At 37.2% G+C, this 16,640-nt stretch overlaps 1 protein-coding gene across 1 annotated transcript in view; it reads left to right on the top strand.

Moving 5' to 3' along the window:
* MYO10 (myosin X) overlaps positions 1-16,640 on the top strand; it is a 256,436-nt gene that overhangs the window by 103,417 nt on the left and 136,379 nt on the right. The window contains exon 3 of the mRNA XM_021008633.2: positions 12,968-13,126. Within this exon, the coding sequence (XP_020864292.1) occupies positions 12,968-13,126 (159 nt within the window). The remainder of the gene's footprint in view (positions 1-12,967; positions 13,127-16,640) is intronic.

Below are 16,640 nucleotides of genomic sequence, written 5' to 3'. Positions count from 1 at the left end.
CAGTCTAATAAGCAATAACAGTGTTCAGAGAAGGATTGTAAAATGCAGTTTCTTCCTCCCTTTCCTGTTAATGAACTTAAGCTTTTTGTTCTGATTCTTGGGAATAAGGAACTTAATTAAAATTTTGGCTTGCTTATTAAATATAGAGTAAACAATGCTGCTCCTTAATATCAAATGTGAAAATATTATAAGCACAGGAAGTTTGGAATGTTATATAGTAAATTAAACTTTTGAACAACTAGATCTATTTAGTACCTCATTCTGTGTCTCATTGACTGTGAAGCTACTGTCTCACTCTCGGCATTTGATTACTACTTTAACTCAATGAATTACTTTTAAAAAAGCGAAAATAAGGCCTTAAAATAAATTTAGGAGGGAAAGGCATAAAATCATTAACCTCCCTTTAATGACTTGAAAAATGAACTCTTCAACAGAGTCAGATCACTATAGTTTACCACAGCAAAACCAGCTCTGTTTCTAGAAGGAATGAAAGAATTTCATGTTTAATTAACCCTTTCATTTGTTTTCCATGTTGCATTTTCTTTCTTGTAAAAAGGAATTTGAAGTTTTTAGAGCTGGAAGGGAATTCAGGAGCCATCTAGTTCACCCTTCCTTGTTTTGAAGTAAAGAAACAGGCCCAGAGAGTAAATGACTTGTCTTAAGTCACAGCCAATAATTGAGATGGGAATCCATAACAAATTAAGTGGTGTTTTTTTCCTAATATACCTTTCTGCCTGCCTCCTCTCTTAAATATAAATTTAAATAAGATGATGATGCTTTATGTAGATTTTACTGTTACTAGAGTCCAAATAAAAAGAAGCCCCTTTGTCTGATATCTCTAATAAAAGCCAATTATCTAAGTTATATAGGGAAACAACACAAATAAGACCAGATAAGAAGAGTTTGTAAAAGACAAATTTTCAACACTTTTAAAAACCACAGGCGGCAATGCCAGAATAGTAAGAAAAATAAAAAAATAAAACCTAGTAGGTGACCATTGTTTAGGAAATAACTGAACAAATTGAGGTGTATGAATGCAGTGGAGTATTATTTCACCATTAAAAACTGACAAGTGTGAGGAGCACAGAAAGATTTAGAGGAAACAAGCAGGAGAACAATATACCCAGTGATTTTTTTAAAAAAGTAAACAAAAAGAATATTAAAATGTAGTTGAACAGTGAGTAATTGTAATGACTAATATTGACCCCAGAGAAAATGAGGAAGTGCCTTCCTCCTTTTGGGAGAGAAAGGAGGCAGTACAGAGATGGGATGTTTCATACCCTGCTAGAATGATCACCAAGCTGGTTGGTTTTGCTTAACTGTTTTTGTTACAGGAGAGGACTCATTGGAGGGGCTAATGGGAAGGGTTAGAGACAAAAAATTATTGTAGATCAAAAGATATTGCTAAAATATATTTTAAAACAACATATACATACACTAAATATGAAGAGGACCAAGTTTTAGCCTTTTAGCATTATTTTCTGAAACAGAAACCTGAATCTTATGCTAGTTTCTAGTCCTGCCTTTAGTGATTATACTTCCTAGTTCTTACTAATTTTGCATCTACGATAGGTCTTACATTAAATTCTTGTTGAAAGACTTGAGAGTGTTGTAAGCAAGAGTGGCATGGTCGAATTTCTTAAGAAAATTGAGTGTTTAAAAAAGAGCTGAATAAAGAATCAATCCAGATCTAGACCAGGCAGTTCACAGCAAGTGGAAATAATTAGATAAAGGAGAGGAAATTGTTTTGATGCAAAGAAAAACCTATTAACAGTGAGAGTTTTCAAAAAATATAGTGGACTCCTTCATGGTCTAGTGGGTTCTCACTTACCAGAGGTCTTCATGCAAAGGGTGGTTGACTACTCTTTGGGTATGTTGTAGAGGGGATTCTTTTGTTCAAATACAGGTTTAGTTGACCTCTGACCTTATGCAATTCTGTCAGATTGTCCTGTCAGTCCACTTTGTTAACCTTGAGACTGCCAGGTCTCCCTCCTGTTTACCTCAGGTTCATTCTCATTATTTCTCAGATAGCCTTATCTGCCCCAAATTATTCATCAGATAGTTTTCAGTTCAAGTTTATTGAAGAAAATGAAGAAATAAGTATTTTGCTCCTCAAAATTATTCATGAGAGAGTAAGCTAGGCAGTGTAACAAAAGACTTTAATAAAGAAAAGTGTGGTACATCTTGTTCAAGAATGTAGCTTAGCCTGTGGACTTTACTGCCCTTTGGTAGAACAAATAGATAAGAATAAATGAATGTCAGGGATCAAGTTTAATTTTCTTGGGTGGTGGTTAGAGTGAAGTTAAGGGTAAGACAAACAGGGATGATAGGAAAGAAACAACTTGGTGGTCTGGTTTTAAAGAAGACTGAAGTGCTTTTCCAGTTTGCTGTTCTATATATACATTAAATAAGTTTTGTTTCTTAGATAATTTTTTTTCATCCTACATATGAAATATTTACGTTCCATGTGATACAGAGCCACCAAATGTTTTCCCCTAGATTAGGGTGGGGAACTTGCGGCCTTGAGGCCACATGTCCTCTAGGTCCTCAAGTGAGGCCCTTTGACTGAATCTAAACTTCACAGAACAAATCCCCTTAATAAAAGGATTTGTTCTGTAAAACTTGGACTCAGCCAAAAGGATGCACTCAAGGACTTAGAAGGCCACAAGTGGCCTTGAGGCTTCAGGTTCTCCACCCCTGCCCTCAATCCTTCAAGGATATTGGGAGTTTTAAATGTTTTGTCTCTTTAACTTGTCACATTTCAGTTTGTAATCTGAGTAGAAAATGTTTTCATTCCTCATCCCATTCCAAGTAAAGATGTTTTGTTTTGTCTTTTGGAGGGAGGTTTCATGGTATTTTGGATTTGGAGCCCACTCTGATACTTACTAACTAGCTGGGCAACTTCACCACTGTGCCTCATTTTCCTTCTTTTTAAAATGGGAATAATAATTGTGCTGTCAGCCTTACAGGGTTGTTTTTAAAGATGGCAATTTGTATAAACTTAAAAGTGCTATGTAGTTTTGAGTATTCTTCTTACCTTTTGCATTTGTCAAAAACAGACTCTTTTTCAAGGTCATTTTATTTTCATCCTCTCCTAGAATTTTCCAGTAATCTGTCACGGTATATACATGTACACGCACCTGTATAAGCATCTCTGAACAAACAAGGTAACTTTGGGATGGAGGACACAAGGAACTGGAAGTCAGAAGATGGTGCCTGAGCTTAGTCTGGAAGGAGACGAGGAATTCTAAAAAGCAAAGGTGAAGAAGGAAGGCCATTCCAGCCATAGGGGACAGTTAGTGCAAAGGCTGAGTTGGGAGACGGAATATTGTATGTGAGAGTAATGAGAAGGTTAGTTTGGTTAATCCACAGAGTAAAGGGAGGAGAAATATATACTAGGAGTGAAATAAAGCTGGAAAACTAGGTTGCAGCCAGATCATGAAGGGTTTGAAATGCCCGAAAGGAAGCACTGTGGAACCACTCGAGTTTATTGAGTCAGTTAGGCAATGAGTATTAAGTGTCTGCTGTGTGCCAGGCACTGTTCTAAGCACTGAGGATACAAAAAAGAGTCAAAAGACAGCCCCCACCGTCAAGGAGCTTACAGTCTAAGTGGGGAGACAACTAGCAAACATATATACAAAGTAAACCACATACAGAGAAGTGGGAAATAATTAACAGAGGGAATTAATGCCTGGAATGGCCTTTCTCTGCTGTTTGCAATCCCTTATCCCCTTCAAGACTAAGCTGAGGAACCACTTTCTGACTCCCAGTGCCTTATGCCCCCCATCCTAAAGTTGCCTTATTTGTATGTATTTGTTTATGTGTGTGTGTGTATGTATATGTAATGATACATTACATTTCCCCTTGTATATATACTGACTTAATACAGGTTGTTTCCTTTAAGAAAATTTAAGTTTCTTGAAAGCAGAGAGGGCTTTATTTTTGTCTTTCTGTTCTTGCTGCCTAGAAAAGTGCCTGGCATGTAGTAGGTACTTAAATGCTTAATTGATTGGGAAACTTAAAAGTGCTTTTGTCTATGTTGCTGTTATTATTTACAATAACAATAATAAAGAAAATTACAAAGGTACTAGAATTAAGAGCAATTGGGAAAGGCTTCCTATAGAAGATGGAATTTTAATTACTACTATTGAATCTTAATTAGTTTGAGTTAAAACCCTGAGCTATGACTATGTCACTCCCCTTCTTAATAACTCAATTGAGTTTATTTAGTTATTAAATAAGAGAGTAATAAGAGTGACCAGCACTTCAGCAGAATTACTCTGGCAGTTGTGTAGAGAATAGTTGGAGAGGGCAGAGACGTTAAGGATGATACCCAGATTGTGTACTTGGGAGACTGGAAAGGATGGAAAGGACTTTGACAGAAATAGAGATGTTTGAAAAAAGGATATTGCTTCCTGTTTTATGAATAAGGAAACTGAGGTCTAGAATGCCTTTTCCATGGTCAGTATATAGGGGCATAGTATCAGAGGGAGGATTTGAATTCAGGTTTCTTATGGTAGGTAGCAGTGCAATTATTATTTAACCTCATTTTGTCAATCAACAATTGTTTATTAAGTGCTTTTTATGTACTAGACACTATATGGACATGTTGGGAGATGTAAAGATGAAGATAACTTAGCTGCTTTTTCAGAGGCAGTTAAGTGGTAGAGTGGATACAGCGCTGAGCCTGGAGTGAAGAAGACCTAAGTTCAGTTATGGCCTGTATGGATGGATGGATAGATGGATGGATGGATGCGTGTGTATTACTATGGACTAAATGTGTATACTATGCCTATATGTAATTGTACTATATATGATGATAGAATTTGATCCTTTGGCAATAATGAATCCTTAAAGGTTTGGGGACTATAAAATTTTTTCCCTAAAGCAATATTTCAGAACGTTGTTTAGACATTCAGTAGTATTAGTATAGGCAACTGCCAATAAGGAAATTTTCCATACCAGTGTAGATCAGCAATTGTTGTATAATTTATAGTCGAGAGAGTTGCTTGGGGCCACTGAGAATTTGTTAAGTGACTTGTCTAGGATCAAACAGCCACTATATGTCAAAAACAGGACTTAATAAACCTGAGACCAAAACTGGCCTTCTCTCACCAAGCTCAGGCCATCCTGATTCCAAGACTGGTTCCTCTACTGTCTCATACTGCCCCTAGTCTCAGAAAAATTTTATTTGTGATAGTGGTAGTTGGCATCTGGGACAACCAGGTGGTACAGTGGATAGAGTGTTGGGCCTGAAGTCAGGAAGATTTCTCTTACTTACTTACTAGCTGTATTACCCTGGACAGGTCATTTAACTCTGTTTGCCTCAGTTTCCTCATCTGTAAAATGAGCTGGAGAAGGAAATGGTAAACCACTCCAGTATCTTTGCCAAGAAAACTTCAAATGGGGTCACAAAGAGTTGGACACAACTGAAAAATGACTAAACAACAAAACTTTGCATTTTTAATACGGTTTAGGATTTATCAACACTTTGATCACAGCTGTCTTGTGAGGCAGGAAGTCTCTGATCTTGTCTCTATTTTTCAAATGCAGTTGAGGCTCAGAAAGGGTCAGTGACTCGCCTGGGTGTACACAAAGCCAGGATTTTTCCTGTAGACTCTCAGTCTAGTATTCTGTCTGCTGTACCATAGAGCCTCTGGAGCTTAAATAGAGGTAGAAAGTGGTGTGTGCTAGTATTCATTTTTGGAAGTACTTACGGAATGGTATTGAATTTCACAAAGACTCTTAGGATTCAATATTTAGGTATGTGAATTAGGGCATTAGATTGCATATCTTAATCGAGAATTAGTCATGCTGGGCCAACCTTATTTCCTCTTTTGACAGGATTTCCAAACTCATAAGTCAGAGGAATATGGTAGATAAGAGTTTACTTAAGATTTGAGCAAAGCTTTTTAATAAAGTATCTCTGTTGTTCACCTAGACAGGATAGAGAGGTAGACTAGATAATAGCATAGTTAGATGAATTCAGGACTGGTTGACTGGCTTGATTCTGAGTAGTCTTAAGTGGTTCCACGTTAGTGAGCGTGGCATAAGGCCTCTAATGTAGTGTCCCATGTATCTGTGATAGTTTCTGCTGTTTGAGATTTTTAGATGTTAAAAGAGTTATTGTAGCTGCAGATGACACACTGAATGACAGGATTCAGAATGATTTCTATAGGGTCGAAAATTATGCTGAATCTACTGTGATTGAATTTAATAGGGATAAATAGAAAGTCTTAAACATAGATTCTAGAAAATCATTGTAAGTAAAGTTAGGCAGTTTATCTGAAAAAGATCTGGGATTTAAGTGGCTTGGAAAAACATGAGCCCACAGAGACTCATAGTCAGAGAGTCAGTAAACATAAGCACCTACTATGTGCCAGGCACTGTGCTAAGTAAGCACTGAGGGTACAAAGAAAGGCATAAGGCAGTCCTTGCCCTGGAGGAGCTCACAGTCCAGTGGGGGAGACAGTGCATTAAAAAAAAAAAGCTACATGACAAAGTCATACAGCAGGTTTCAAAACAATCTGAGGCATGCCTTTCCAAATTGATTTCGCCTAGGAGACTGATGAGTTTTTAGACATCATCAAGTCCAAGAAAGTAGCTGGGTGGGAAATGATCCAGCCTGCCATAAAGCAAAAGGACTATATTAGGAGAGGAATACTTGTGTGAATAAGGAGCTGATCATCTCATTGTATTGTGCCCTGGCCAGGCACCACATTTTAGGAAAAACACTGATACACTAGGATTTCAGATATGGGTTTGACTATATGGCTTCTGAGAAAGAACTACAATAGTAGTTGGAATTTTAGGTAGGTAATTTGCTCTTAAATACTCATTTTCATCAGTATTATTTAGATACACACATGTGTATGTTAAAATTAGTATATGTAATATATAAATATAGAGTATAAATATAGAGTATTTTTTTTATCTAGATTGAGGAGCTCTCTCATTTATAGTTTATTTCTTTTCATAATTCAGCCAATTCCTGCTGATAATGCACTTGTCTTCTAAATTATTTTGTGTTGTAGATTTTCCAGATTTTTTTTTTACCTTAGCTGTACCATATGGTTCTTAAGGGATTTCTATTTCATAGGTAAATGAGAAGACAAGCACAGAATAGAGTAGACACACCCATGTACACATTTGTGGATAGAAGAACACATACACTATGTTCTTTCCTCTTAAGGAGGATAAATGAGGGGATTTTAAGTAGGTACATTCTTTTAGGATTCTAGATAATTTTAAGGGTAATTATCAATAATAACAAAGTGCTGTAAGGTACTTCATAGTGTAGATTATGTATTACTGTTCCATTTTACGTATGAAGGAAATTAAGGCTTTCAGAGTTTAAACAACTTGCTAACCATTGAAGCAGTAATAGAGTAATAATAGTAGATTTAGCAAGTATAGAACTTGGGCTGGAACCTAGGGCTTCTGACTACAAACCTTCCCCCTATAACCATGCTTCTTGATTCATGTCTCTCTGTAATTGAGAGCCTGTTGGGTTTTATATATTCTAAGAAAAATTGCCAATTTGGTGGCAAGTTTATTTCCTTTAGGGTAAAATATAAAATCTTCTGGCTTTTAAAGGCCTCTAACCTGGCCCCTTTCTCCATTTCTCCATGTCTTTGTACCTTACTCCCTTCCAAGTATTCTTTGATCAAATGTCACTTATCACTTTGCTGTTATAGCATAATATCTTCCCCACCCCACCCCACTGCCTAGAATTCTGTCCCCTCTCATCCATTGCCATCTCCTGGCTTCCCAGGCTTCTTTCATGTCCTAGCTAAAATCCTGTCTTCTTCAGGAAACCTTTCCCAATCTTTAATGCCTTCCCTTTATTGATTATCTCCACTTCATCTGGCATAACTCTTTTTTGTACATAGTTGTCTGCATGTTGTTTCCTCCTTCAGAACATGAGCTCTTGGAGAGCAGGGAATGTTTTTTGCCTTTCTTTGTATCTCCAGTACCTGCCACATAATAGGCATTTATTAAATGCTTGTTGACTTGATTCCTAACTCCTCGTTAGCAAGGGCAGTGGTGTGTTTGGGATTCTTCAGAGTATGTCCTGGGAATTTATCTTTGTTGGAATAATAAGATTGGACCAGCAGTTGTCCTTTATTAGGGAGGCTGGCACTATGGAGGGAAGGGAGGAATCGAATAAGCATTTTGTTAAGCACCTACTGTGCATCAGGCCCTGTGCTAAGAACTTTACACTTATTATTTCTTTTGGTCCTCACAACAACCCTGGGGGGTAGGTACTATTACCCCTCTTTTACAGTTGAGGAAACTGAGGCAGACAGAAGTTAAATGACTTGTTCAGAGTCACACAGTATTTGAAGCTGGATTTAAACTCAGGTCTTTCTGATTCTAGGCCCAATGCCTGGAAGAGTAATAAGAGTTATTTACTCCAGGTATCAGAAGTGAGAAGTACAAGCGGAATTTGATTGAGAATATATCCAATACCTGGGTAAGACTCCTAACTACAGCAACTGAGCCTGGTGGGGTGAAGGGATGGTATAGTTTTACTTAGGAAATAGTACTGGGTATATGGTTGAACAGAGGTAGACAATCTAAGCAAAGCCTGCAGGAGCTAAGAATGGGACAGAGCCTGGGGAGGTACCAAAGTCATAGGCAAGAGCCTTGATCATTATCAGAAGACAGTGGAAGACAATGTTAAATGCCCTCTTCTAATTTAGTAGCTCAGGGTTTTTGTTGATTTGGGAATAAGAGGGGAGTGGAGGAAAGAGATTTCTGAATGGGAAGAGAGTAGACAGTAGGCAGGATCTGCCTCCATTACAGCAATAATGACTTTGTTTTCTTCAGCCTAAGAGGATTCTAGGATTGTCCAAATGGATATAACAACTTCTGAGTCCAATGTCTGCTGGAGGAGCCTCTGACAGGGTGTTTTCATTTTCTTTTTGTAAAATGTAGTGGCCTTTATTCTTTTCAAATAACAAAAATGTCTCTATTTGTCAGCTTCTTCTACCTGCCCACAGTGGGGAGAAAAAAGAAAAAAAACCCCTTGTAATATGTATGTATAGTCAGGCAAAATAAATTTTTTGAACTGGCTGTGTCTAAAAATCATGTCTCATTCTTCATCTTGATGCCATCATTTTTGTCAGGAGGGTAGGTAGTGTGCTGCCCTGGAATCATTGCATTGATCAGAGTTCTTAAATATTCAAAGTTGTTTATCTTTCCAGTGTTGCTGTTGTTGTCTAAATTTTTCTCCTGATTCTGCTGGCTTTATTCTGCATGTACTCTGAATCTTTCCAAGTTTCTCTGAAACTATCCCTTTCATCATTTCTTATGGCAGAATAGTATTTTATTACATTCCTATTATTCTTAAAACCCTGACAATGTTATAGTACTTTGAGAAAGAGAACCTCCATTTCAATATGGTTAACACCTGCCTAGATGCTTCTAGGCGGGTTCCCCCATGTTTTAGCTCTAAGTATCATTGTTTTCAGCATTCTTCTGTCTTTGGTGATGGTTTTGGTACCACAGCTTATAACTGTAACAATTTATTTTGCCATCTATTCCTCTGTCCCCTTTTCCCAGCTGTCATACCCATTTTCCATATTTCCAGAGGATGAAACCTTTGAACACCTTCTTTGTGACTTGTTTTTGAGGATACCATTATTCCTTATCTATTGCATGTGTACTGACCATGCAGAGCAGTAGAGGATAGTAGGTGTTGCCTCCAGGCCTCCGAGCTTGGCTGGGCATGATGGATTACACTGAATGATACATATACAAGGTTGTGGCTTGGTTGTCAGTAAGTGTAAAGACCCAAGTGTAGAGACAGTGTGAGTACAGTCAGTGTTTGTTACAAGTATCACAGTCACCAATGAGCCCTAAATCAACTTTCTATTTGTTTGCTTCAGTATGTTTAGTCACTGCCTTTTTAAGTACTTCAAATCATCTTTTCGTGTTAAAGTGCTCATGTTCTTTGATGTTTGAGTTCAGGATAACAAAAAAAAAATCATTCAAAAATAAAACCGCTGATTGGGAAAAGAAAAAGAAAAAAAAAAACTTCAGACCAGCTATGATTTCATCGATGTGGACAATCCCTTCACTGATGTAGATTGCAGCCCTTCTGTCTTTTTAAAAGCTGATGTTTCAGCTGACTTCAGAAAAACCTGGAAAGACTTATATGGTCTGATGCTGAGTGAAGTGAGCAGAACCAAGAGGACTTTGTACACAATAACAGCCACATTATGCAAGGACTAAGATTGTTAAACTGAACCCTTCTCAGCATTACAAGGATCTAAGACATCTCCAGAGGCCTCGGGATGGAAAATGCTGTCCACATCCAAAGAAAAAACTATGGAAGTCAAATCGCTATCACTTATTTTTACATTCTGTTGAGTTTTGTTTCATCTTTCTGATGGTTCCTCCTATTGGTTTTAATTTTTACTTGCAGCTTCACTAATGTGAAAATATGTTTCATGGATATGTAAATGTAAAGCCTATGTCAGATTGTGCGCCGTCTTGGGGAGGGTCAGGGGGAGGAAGGGTGAGAAAAATTTTCAACTCAAAAGCATGTGGAAGTAATTGTTGATAAATCAAAGTAAATTAATAAAATTTAAAAAAAATAAAAGAAATAAAAGCTGATGTTTCATTAATTTTTTAAAAATCATTTTCTAGTGATGAACTTTCTGAAACTTGCTTGTTAGTCCTGACAATAGTCTGTCATTATGTTGAAACTTTTCTATACCTACGGGAGCCCCAGCTCCATCGACATAGATTTTGAGGCTCCAAGGTCACCTCCACACCATAGGTGAGGCAGCAGAGTAGGGCTTTAGTTGGGGACCTGGGAGTGTAGCTTGGAGGCATTTTACAGCAGTCCCTGATTATCCTTCTTCTTTTATACAATAGTGTTTGTTACCAAATGCCTGAGTCTGTTTGCTTTTGTGTTTTTCTTCTCTCTTACAATTATATGACACATCCTTCTGGAGTCTTTTATTCTTATAAGTGTCACGTGTTCACATCCTACTCTTTTCTCCAGTACCATGTCATTGTGGGCAGTGTTGGCAGTGGCCCCACAGCTCTGTTTTCTTGCACAACAGCACATCTTGGTCCATCGCCTGGACCTTAAATGTACTCGTGTGACATTGGCCACCACACAGAGAGGAGAGACAGCCAGGGCACATATGGCTTGCACTTGGCCAGCTGTGCACAAGTAAGGGACACGAAAAGGGCCTTTTTATCTGTCATGTTAAGGCAGCTTAATGAAAGCAGCTCTTCTCCAGAAAGGAAGATGAGTCAGGCTCTGTCCTGGTTTGTGACAACTCTTTTTGTGTAGTTTTGAGCAGCTCTTGGTCTTCGTGTGGTAGAAAAAGTTAGTATTGAAGTTTCAAGGACTCTTTGGAATAGGGTTACTCAGAGTTCTATAAACTTTTACCAATATTTTGATAACTATTTCAATATTTTTGGTTTCCTTTGTAATTCTATGTATTTTATTTTATTAATTTAAAAGTCATTGTCCTGAGAGGGTCTATAAACTTCACTAGACTGCCCAAAGGAATCCATGATAGAAGAAAAGAAAGGTTAGGAAGAAGATTGTCGTTTCTAATGTTTTGGAAAAATCATTGGGTTGGTAGTTTTTTTTTTCTTCTGGTGACACCTGGTGACAGAGAGTGTGCTAATGTGTCATTCTTTCCTGTAGTAGCAAGCAGCTTGTTGCTACATAGGGATCTCAATAGTTTTTAAAAATGGTTGTTGACTATTATTATCTCCAGTAAGGATTATACTTGTAAAAGTATAATTCTAGCAGTTTGGGGGAAAACTTATCATGTTTCATGTTAATAATAAATACTGTCTTAATTTTAAAATTATTTTTACTGATATTACTATTATATAAAGTTTGTCATGGTACATAAATTGACAATGAAGTTTCCTTATGAAATACTTTGCCATATACAGATTTGTATGTGTTAGTTGCTCAAATAACATCCCTAAACATGACTGTTGTATGGTTAATCCTGTCCTTAATCATCATTTACAAAAGGAGACCACTCCATTTCAAAAAGTAATTTTTATCCACTAAACAATTCCACAGGAAAAGAAGATATAAATTGTTTAGTATTTAGAGGAACTGATTATCAGTGCTGTGAACTTTTAAGAAGGAAATGGGGAAGAAAAAGTCCACAAGGAAATGAAATTCATCATATCCTAGGCCCAAAATTGTTTTGTGAAAAGAACACATCAAAGTTCATTGCCCAGATGCTGAGACCATCTTCCAAGAATATCTTCAGAATATTTCTGTGATGTTTGCATGCCCTGAATTTTACAAGCAAATATATATTTATTATTTTCAATATAACTATTAGAAATTTGGCCCATAGTGCTACGTGAACATTGCGTTAGAGATTATATACAACACTTTGAAAAATTGGAGCACCTGTGTTTTAATCTGATACTGTCAAGGGAGTGGATTATAGACCTCCAATTTCCATAGTTCCCTAAGGATGGTCAGCATTTAAACTAATATCTATCAGAAACATCTGATAGTAATTGTCAGGATAACTTACCTTCCTATCCAAAAGTATGTCTTTGAGTAGATCCTAATAGTTTCCATGAATGTATTGTAACGTATGGGATAGTGCTGGACTTGGAGTCAGAAAGACATTAGTTTAAGGTCCTGCCTTAGATACTTAACTTGGGTGACACTGGGAAAGTTACTGAGCTGGGCACTTCATTCACAGGGTTATTGTGGACATTAAATGAAATTATGTGTATAAACACGAAAGTGCTATGTAAATGTCAGCTCCACCCTTGCCCTCCAAGTAGTCTAGAATGAATGGTAACCTGATGTGAAAGCCTTGTAATTTTTTTTTTAATGACACAAGTAAGAACTGTATTGTTCACGTGATTCCCGGTTTACTTTAAAGGTTCTTTGTAAGGCCAACTTACTGATGATGATAACTAAAAGATCTAATAATTCCTTTCTTTCCAGGTATTTACTTACAAAGAGAATACGATTACACAACAAAAGGTGACAGCTATGCATCCATCAAATGAAGAAGGGGTGGAAAACATGGCTACACTGATAGACCTCCATGAGGGCTCCATATTGCACAATTTATTCCAGCGATATCAGAAAACTCAAATATATGTAAGTTCTCTTTTAAATTTTTAAGAAAAAAGGGTTAAAATTCTACATCTAAAGGAATGTTACTTTGTTCTTAAAGTATTTCATACTTTTAGATTTTTAAACAGGACAGACAACACAAAAATAATTAATTGGATTTCCAAGTGTTTGATCACTCAAAGTTATGTAATACAGCCAACTTTAACCTAATTTCCTTATTTTTTCATCTTTAGGACGAGAATTTCCTTAGACCATGTAGAATTTCTTGGGTTTAGCAATGATTTTATTTCCATTTGGAAATACGTTTTATTTCATTTTTCCCTACTTGATTTTTTAAATTAAATTTTATTTTCCAGTTATCAAATATTTATTCTTCATCTCTTCCATCTTCTCACTGAAAAAAGAAAAGCAAAAACCTTGTAATAGATAATCATAGTCAATGCTTACTTTTTCTAAGAAAGTTATTTGCATTAATTTTCACATTTTGAAATGACAATATTGTCAGATTCACCTAAATGTCTTCCAAATGTTTTCAAATAACGACGTCTAGAGAATAAGCTTTATAATCATGCTATCATATTTGGACTAGTTGAGCTTGGCTTAAGCTAAATTCTGCAAGTGAAAATGTTTTCCATATGTTCTTTTGTAAAGGTGATGTTTATTTTTAAACTGTGACCACTGTGTGCCAATATCTGTATATTGTGTCAGAGGAGACTTGGAAATAAATGCACTGCAGTACATATCAGAAGACCTTTCTGTAAACGTGGCCTATAAGACATAAAGGGAAATTTTTGTTTTTCTGTTGGAGAATCTCTTCATGGAGTAAAATCTCTGCATCTGTACTTTTCCTGTTTTTAGAGAAAAATACCCTTAAACTGTTATGTATTCATATTCAGATTTCATTTTTTAAATAAAGATTAGGAAAGAAAACCCACTGAGCAGTTGGAAAAATATATCTTTAGAAAAAAGGTTAGTTTTCTTATCTTACTTTGAGACAACCTGATCAGTAAGCTTCCTAATAAACTATGTGAATGGCCCTTTTGTTTTTTCTTCTGTAATAGAACACTTCCCCTTTGCCCTTGCAGACTGAGGTAAATGCTCATCTGAAGTTTGTATGAGTTCAATTTGCAGCTCAATTCACTTAATTATGCCTTTATAGCCTGATTTAAGTCTGGGGGTAATTATATTATTATCTGTAAAGTAGCCACTGTTATTTCCTCATTAGAGTAAATATATTTATAATGGGTGCCAAGGCCTATCAGTCTCTTCACTCATCAGAGCTTAAAGTTAGCCAAGAGTTCCAGCAGGGAAAGCCAATGTCAAGCATGAGCTTTGTTTATTTCCGCCTTTCATCTAGAATTTGCTAGATTACTGAGGGTCCTTGAGGGTCCTTTGCCTCCATCATTTACCAGGGAAAACCCATCATTAGAAATGCAACAGGGATGCTCATGTTCTTTTAAAGAAATGATGCTAAAACATTTTCTTTACTTCTTGGCTATTACTGTTGAATAAGCTTAGGCAAGGCATATATTTATTAATTGGATTAAATTTCTTTTCCATTCTACCAGTAGACTCAATTCAACATTTCTTAAGACAGGTGTTGGAGAGAGATAGAGATTGAAAGGCCAGAGACTCTGCCTTTGAGGGCATTAGAAATTTTTAGTTCACCAGAATACTGGCTACTCATAAGTAGGTTCCAACTCCAGAGAAACAATGCCCATGGCACTGTGGCCTACAAAAGAGAAGAAAATCAATAATATCTGTTATGTTTCTAATATATTTCATTCATTCACACACACACACACACACACACACACACACACTCAGTGGGTGGGTGGGTGTATGCTGAGTATTGAAGATACAAAGTTAAGAAAAAATTTCAAGACCAATCCTCAAGCTTACATTCTGCTGCTGGGAAACTAAAATGTACAGATAAATGCAAAGTATATGCAAGAGTAATTTTGATGGAGAAGGCATGAAGCAACTGGAAAGGCCCCACATAGAGAAAGTGACACTTTGGTGGAATTTTAAACGGGAGCTAAGGGGAACACCAAAGTGCATAGATAGTTGTAGGAGAACATTTCAGCACAAGACAGAGCCTTTGCACAGGCAGGGACAGAGACAGAATGTTGTATATGCTAAGTAGAACAATTTAGTTGGCTCATAGAGTAGCTTGAGACAGATCGTGAAGAAATTACATGCCAAAAGTGGCATTTAGATAAATTCATGAAGAAGTGTTTATTAAATATTGTGTACCAAGCACCAGGGTTATAAAAAGAAAAGTGAGATAGTCTTTACTCTCAGGGAGCTCACATTGTAATTGAGGGGAGAACACATAGGAGTGTTCAGCTGCAGAGTAGGTGGAGAGGCTAGTAGGACTTTAGCATGTGTCAGATAGCAGTGTTTAGGGATCTGGTGTACATAGTAACAGGCAGAAGATAATGATAGCTAATAACTAGGTGACACAATGGATAGAGTGCTAAAACTGGAGTCAGGAAGACTTAGCTTCCTGAGTTAAAATCTGGCTTCAGACACTTACTAGCTGAGTGACGCTGGGCAAATCATTTAACCCTGTTTGCCTCAGTTCAGGAAATGGCACACTACTCCACCATCTTTACCAAGGAAACCTCAAGCGGGATCATGAAGAGTCAGACACAACTGAAAAACAACTAAACAGCAGCAGCTAACATTTATATAGCACTTACTGTGTGTCAGGTACTGTCCTAAGCACTTTACAATTGTTATCTCAGATGATCCTCAAAACTACCCTTAAAAGTAGGGGCTGTTATTTTCCCCATTTTCCAGGTGAGGAAACTGAGGCAAATGGGTTAAGTGATTTGCCCAGTGTCACATAGAAGTCAGTGTCTGTGGCCATATCTGAACTTAGGTCTTCCTGACTCCAGGGCCCTGGCTCTATCCACTGCTCCACCTAGCTTCTGGCTTCCAACTGGGGAATGCCTAATTATCCTCCATTTTATCAGGATTGTAGTTGGTGACTCTTTGCTTATCCAAGGACTGTCAAGAGCCATATCTGCCCTCCAAGTTGCAGGTGGCAGGGAAAGGGGAAGAGGCATTATTGAATGACTTATGATTATTAGGAAGGGAAGAGTGAGCCCAAGGTTTGGCATAGAACAGCAGCTTTGGAAAGGAAATGAACATAGAGGGTCAGTATCGAGCCAAGTGGGTGAAAGGGGAAGAGGACATTGGCAATAAAGTTGGGTGCCCAGTTGGTAGGATCTGAATGGTGGGTAGACTAGGCCAGGAAAAGGAAACCTCGGCCCTTGCTCACAATGAGGCTAATGACACCTCATATTGACTTTACTTTCTGTCCAGGTAGGCTAGCCAAATTTTTACATGGTTTATTGTTTGTCTGGTTTTTGAAACTTTGCTACTCTCAAAATGGTGCCCATGGCATATCCATGGTAGCTTCTCAAAATCTAGTCAATGATTGCTAGAGTCTGTGATATAGAAGGTTCCAAGTCTCAAGATCAGCTCAGTCATTTACTTATTATTTAACCTGTGCTTTGTCTCCTAATCT

This window comes from Phascolarctos cinereus, unplaced genomic scaffold (assembly GCF_003287225.1).
Source record: "Phascolarctos cinereus isolate Bilbo 61053 unplaced genomic scaffold, phaCin_HiC Scaffold_4;HRSCAF=312, whole genome shotgun sequence".
Lineage (NCBI taxonomy): Eukaryota > Metazoa > Chordata > Mammalia > Diprotodontia > Phascolarctidae > Phascolarctos > Phascolarctos cinereus.
The sequence above is the reverse complement of the archived record's forward strand: the minus strand, read 5'-3'. Positions and strand labels throughout refer to the sequence as shown.